Source organism: Penaeus vannamei, chromosome 7 (genome assembly GCF_042767895.1).
Source record: "Penaeus vannamei isolate JL-2024 chromosome 7, ASM4276789v1, whole genome shotgun sequence".
Taxonomy (NCBI): domain Eukaryota; kingdom Metazoa; phylum Arthropoda; class Malacostraca; order Decapoda; family Penaeidae; genus Penaeus; species Penaeus vannamei.
Window position 1 is genome coordinate 10,890,624 of NC_091555.1, and position 5,000 is coordinate 10,895,623.

A 5,000-nucleotide genomic window follows, 5' to 3' on the forward strand; every position below is an offset into this window, starting at 1 on the left:
AGGAGAAAGAAGAGGGGAGGAGGAAGAGGGGAAAGATACAATGTAAAGAGGAGAAAGGAGAGGGGAGATTGAGAAGAAAGGGAAGGAAGGTGGATGAGGGAGATAGACAGGCAGGGGAGCAAAGAGGGAGAGGGAGAGAGAAGATAATGACAAAAGGCTTAGGCGAGAGGTCAACGATCAGAATGAACTCCCCCTTCTCGAAAGAGTTAGACAGGCAAACACACAAACAAACAAAACATGCACATGCCCTATCGACCCCTCCCCCCCCCACCCCACCCCCACCCCTACCCCTCGCACAATAAGCTCGTATATCAACCCCTTAGCCTCGTCTACTAGTCCGCTCCCCATTCCCCGTGCCCCTCGTCTCTCCGCTCGCCTCCCCTTCCCTTCCCTTTCGGGTTCCCCTCTCTTCCTTCTTTCCTCTCTCTCCCTCGCCCCAACCCCAATCGTTCTGGCTTACTATTCCCCTCTTCCTCGGCCCTTCTTCTTCTTCTCCGCTTTCTTAGCTCCCCTCTCGGTCTCGGCCCTTCGCGTCGCATTCATTTCACTCGATTTTCCTTCTTCCCATTTCGCATGTTTTTTGCTCTCTCTTTATTCACATAGTCTCTCTTTCTCTCTTTCTTTCCTTGTTCGCCATTTTCTGCTCCCTCTCTTTCTCTCGTAAGTAAACACTTTCTCTCCCTTTCTTTGTACCCATCTCCTTATTCACCCTTTCTTCACCACATTCTCTCCCTCTCTCACCTTTCCCCTCCTCCATTCTCCCCCTCCGCCCTTTTCTTCACCACATTCTCTCCCTCTCTCTCTCTCTCTCCTTTTCCCCTTATTCTCCTCCTCGGCATTTTTTTCACATTCCCTCCCTCTCTCACCTCCCTCCATCCCCTCATACTCTCTCGGCCCTTTTCTTCACCACATTCTCTCCCTCCTTCACCTCCCATTCTCCCTCCCTCCCTCTCACCTTCCTTCACTCTCCCCCTCGGCCCTTTTCAACACATTTTCTCCCTCTTACCTCCGCTCTCTCCCTCGGCCCTTTTCTTCACCACATTCTCTCCCTCTCTCCCCTCCTCCCCTCCCTCCACTCTCCCCCTCGGACCTTTTCAACACATTCTCTTCCCCCTCATATCTCCCCTCCCCCATCCACTCTCCCCCTCGTCGTTTTCTTCACCACATTCTCTCCTCTCTTTCGCCTTCCACCCCCTCATTCTCCCCCTCGGCCCTTTTCAACACATTTTCTCCCTCTCCCTCTCACCTCCCTTCATTCCCCCCCTCGGCTTTTCCCCCACATTCTTTCCCTCTTCCCCTCTCTCCTCCCCCCTCCACTCTCCCCCTCAGCCGTTTTCTTCGCCACATTCTCTCCCTCCCTCACCTCCCATTCTCTCTCTCCTTCACCTCCCATTCTCTCCCTCTCACCTCCCTCCACTCTCCCCCTCGACAGTTTCTTCACCACATTCTCTCCCTCCCTCCCTCTCACCTCCCTTCACTCTCCCCCTCGGTCCTTTTCACCACATTCTCTCCCTCTCTCCCTCTCTCCCTCACCTCCACCCTCCCCCTCGACCCTTTTCTTCACCACATTCTCTCTCTCCCTCCCTCTCACCTCCCTTCATTCTCCCCTTCAGTCCTTTTCACCACATTCTCTCCCTCTCTCCCTCTCCCTCTCACCTCCACTCTCCCCCTCGACCGTTTTCTTCACCACATTCTCACCCTCATTCTCGCCCTCGGCCCTTTTCCCCCGTCGCCGTCGCCGTGATCATCTCCACTCTATCAATCTCCATCCAGATTTTTCCCCTCAGACGCGCCTTCAGAAATCTTTCTTGTGTTCGTTTTCAGAGCATTACCTCTCCCTTGTGCTCGCTCGCTCGCTCTCTCTCTCTCTCTCTCTCTCTCTCTCTCTCTCTCTCTCTCTCTCTCTCTCTCTCTCTCTCTCTCTCTCTCTCTCTCTCTCTTCTCTTTCTCTTTCTCTTTCTCTTTCTCTTTCTCTTTCTCTTTCTCTTTCTCTTTCTCTTTCTCTTTCTCTTTCTCTTTCTCTTTCTCTTTCTCTTTCTCTCTCTCTCTCTCTCCCTTGCTCTTTCTTTCACGTCATATTTCTTTTGCTATCTCCCTTGGTCTCTTTCTTTCTTTTGAGTTTTCTCTTTATCTCTCCCTTCATATTTCTCTTGACATCTCCCTTAGTCTCTTTCTCTCTCTCTCTCTCTCTCTCTCTCTCTCTCTCTCTCTCTCTCTCTCTCTCTCTCTCTCTCTCTCTCTCTCTCTCTCTCTCTCTCTCTTGATTTCTCTCCCTACGTTTCACCTTGGTTTCTCTCTCCCTTCATCTTTCTCTTGGTTTTCAGGCCAGTATCTCATTCTTGGTCTTTATATATTTATATCATTCTCTCGCTTTTCTGAGTCTGCATGACTGTTTCAATTAACGTCTTGCTATCATCTATCATCTATCAATCAGTTAATTGATCGATCAATCAATCTATCTAAATCCTTATCTATCAATATCCATTCATATTTCCTATCTAATCGTTTGTTGACTCATTCTCATTTTCACTCTCACTCCCACTCTCATTCTCGTTCTCACTCCCCCTCTCACTCTCCATTTCCATTTTCCTTTCCTTTCCTCCCTCCTCTCCAAATCCAACTCCCTCTCCCCTCTCTTCCCCTTCCCCCGCCCCCTCTTTCTCTCTCCCTACTCCCTCACACACACTCTCTCGTTTCCTCCCTTCCTCTCCTTCTCCCTCCCCCTCTCCCCCACTTCCCCAACCTTCCCCTCCACCCACATTTCCCCTCTCTCTCTCGCTCCCTTTCCCTCCGCCGCATCTTTCCTCCACCCCTTCCCCCTGCCTATCCTCCCGCCTCCAACCACCCGCCGCAGACGTCCCTCCTCCCGCCCCGCCGTCGCGCCGCAGGACCGACCGACCCGGAAACTCACCGCCGGGCACGCGTCCCTTCGCCGCCCTCGACGCCGCCAGTTGGACTTCTTTCGGCCGTTGGACTTCCCTCAGCCGGTGGACTTCCTTCAGCCGTTGGACCTCCTTCACCCGTTGGACTTCCTTCACCCGTTGGACTTCCTTCAGCCGTTGGACTTCCTTCAGCCGTTGGACTTCCTTCAGCCGTTGGACCTCCTTCAGCCGTTGGACTTCCTTCAGCCGTTGGACTTCCTTCAGCCGTTGGACCTCCTTCAGCCGTTGGACTTCCTTCAGCCGGTGGACTTCCTTCAGCCGTTGGACCTCCTTCACCCGTTGGACTTCCTTCAGCCGGTGGACTTCCTTCACCCGTTGGACTTCCTTCAGCCGTTGGACTTCCTTCAGCCGTTGGACTTCCTTCAGCCGTTGGACCTCCTTCAGCCGTTGGACTTCCTTCAGCCGTTGGACTTCCTTCAGCCGTTGGACCTCCTTCAGCCGTTGGACTTCCTTCAGCCGGTGGACTTCCTTCAGCCGTTGGACCTCCTTCAGCCGTTGGACCTCCTTCAGCCGTTGGACCTCCTTCAGCCGTTGGACTTCCTTCACCCGTTGGACTTCCTTCAGCCGGTGGACTTCCTTCAGCCGTTGGACTTCCTTCAGCCGTTGGACCTCCTTCAGCCGTTGGACCTCCTTCAGCCGTTGGACTTCCTTCAGCCATTGGACTTCCTTCAGCCGGTGGACTTCCCTCAGCCGTTGGACTTCCTTCAGCCGTTGGACCTCCTTCAGCCGTTGGACCTCCTTCAGCCGTTGGACCTCCTTCAGCCGTTGGACTTCCTTCAGCCATTGGACTTCCTTCAGCCGGTGGACTTCCTTCAGCCGTTGGACTTCCTTCAGCCGTTGGACTTCCTTCAGCCGTTGGACCTCCTTCAGCCGTTGGACCTCCTTCAGCCGTTGGACTTCCTTCAGCCATTGGACTTCCTTCAGCCGGTGGACTTCCCTCAGCCGTTGGACCTCCCTCTGCCGGTGGACTTCCCTCAGCCGTTGGACTTCCTTCACCCGTTGGACTTCCTTCAGCCGTTGGACTTCCTTCAGCCGTTGGACCTCCTTCAGCCGTTGGACTTCCTTCACCCGTTGGACTTCCTTCAGCCGTTGGACTTCCTTCAGCCGGTGGACTTCCCTCAGCCGTTGGACTTCCTTCAGCCGTTGGACCTCCTTCAGCCGTTGGACTTCCTTCACCCGTTGGACTTCCTTCAGCCGTTGGACTTCCTTCAGCCGGTGGACTTCCTTCACCCGTTGGACTTCCTTCAGCCGTTGGACTTCCTTCAGCCGTTGGACCTCCTTCACCCGTTGGACTTCCTTCAGCCGGTGGACTTCCTTCACCCGTTGGACTTCCTTCAGCCGGTGGACTTCCTTCAGCCGTTGGACTTTCTTCAGCCGTTAGACCTCCTTCAGCCATTGGACTTGCTTCAGCCGTTGGACTTCCTTCAGCCGTCGGACTTCCTTCAGCCGTTGGACTTCCTTCAGCCGTTGGATTTCCTGCAGCCGTTGGACTTCGCCCCCTCGAACGCAAGTCCAAAGTTGCTATCACGGCTATGAGCCTGTTTGTGTAGACATCAACCTACGTACGCACTTAACACGACTCGGAACACACAAACAAAATCTCCAACAGTAATTCCTTTTTCAACGCCTCCGATATTTTTCTCCGGGGTTCACAGAGGCGAGCTTAAATATCAAAAATAAAAATCCCCACATTCAACGGCATTACTCACCCTCACATGAGTCATCGGACCAGAGCAGCAACACCGCCTCACGTACCTGCAATATCACGAACATTTTTGTTAATAGTTAATTATGGAAATGGATGACGCTGCTTTCATGGTATGTACAGGCCACGTCATGCATGTACGTACCAACATCCATACCTTTTTATGAATACTGAAAGGCAAGAATAGATAAATAAATAAATAAATAAATAAACGAACAAACAAAATGCAAACAGAAACGAGATCCCGAGGCGATTCATTTCTTTTCTCTCGACCTTTATCCTTCTCTCTCTCTCTCTCTCTCTCCTCTTTCCTTCCTCCTTGCCTCCTCGTCTTCCTTCCTTCCAAGGAGGGG

The 5,000-nt window shown here is 52.8% G+C and overlaps 1 protein-coding gene across 1 annotated transcript in view; it reads right to left on the reverse strand.

Annotated features, from left to right (window-relative positions):
• Nucleotides 1–4,666, reverse strand: part of LOC138862118 (homeobox-like protein HDP1) — a 12,099-nt gene extending 7,433 nt beyond the window's left edge. The window contains exons 1-2 of the mRNA XM_070123279.1: nucleotides 4,652–4,666; nucleotides 2,912–4,310 (exon numbers count right to left, since the gene is read on the reverse strand). Of these exons, the coding sequence (XP_069979380.1) occupies nucleotides 2,912–4,310; nucleotides 4,652–4,666 (1,414 nt within the window). The remainder of the gene's footprint in view (nucleotides 1–2,911; nucleotides 4,311–4,651) is intronic.
• Between the last annotated feature and the right edge of the window lie 334 nt (nucleotides 4,667–5,000).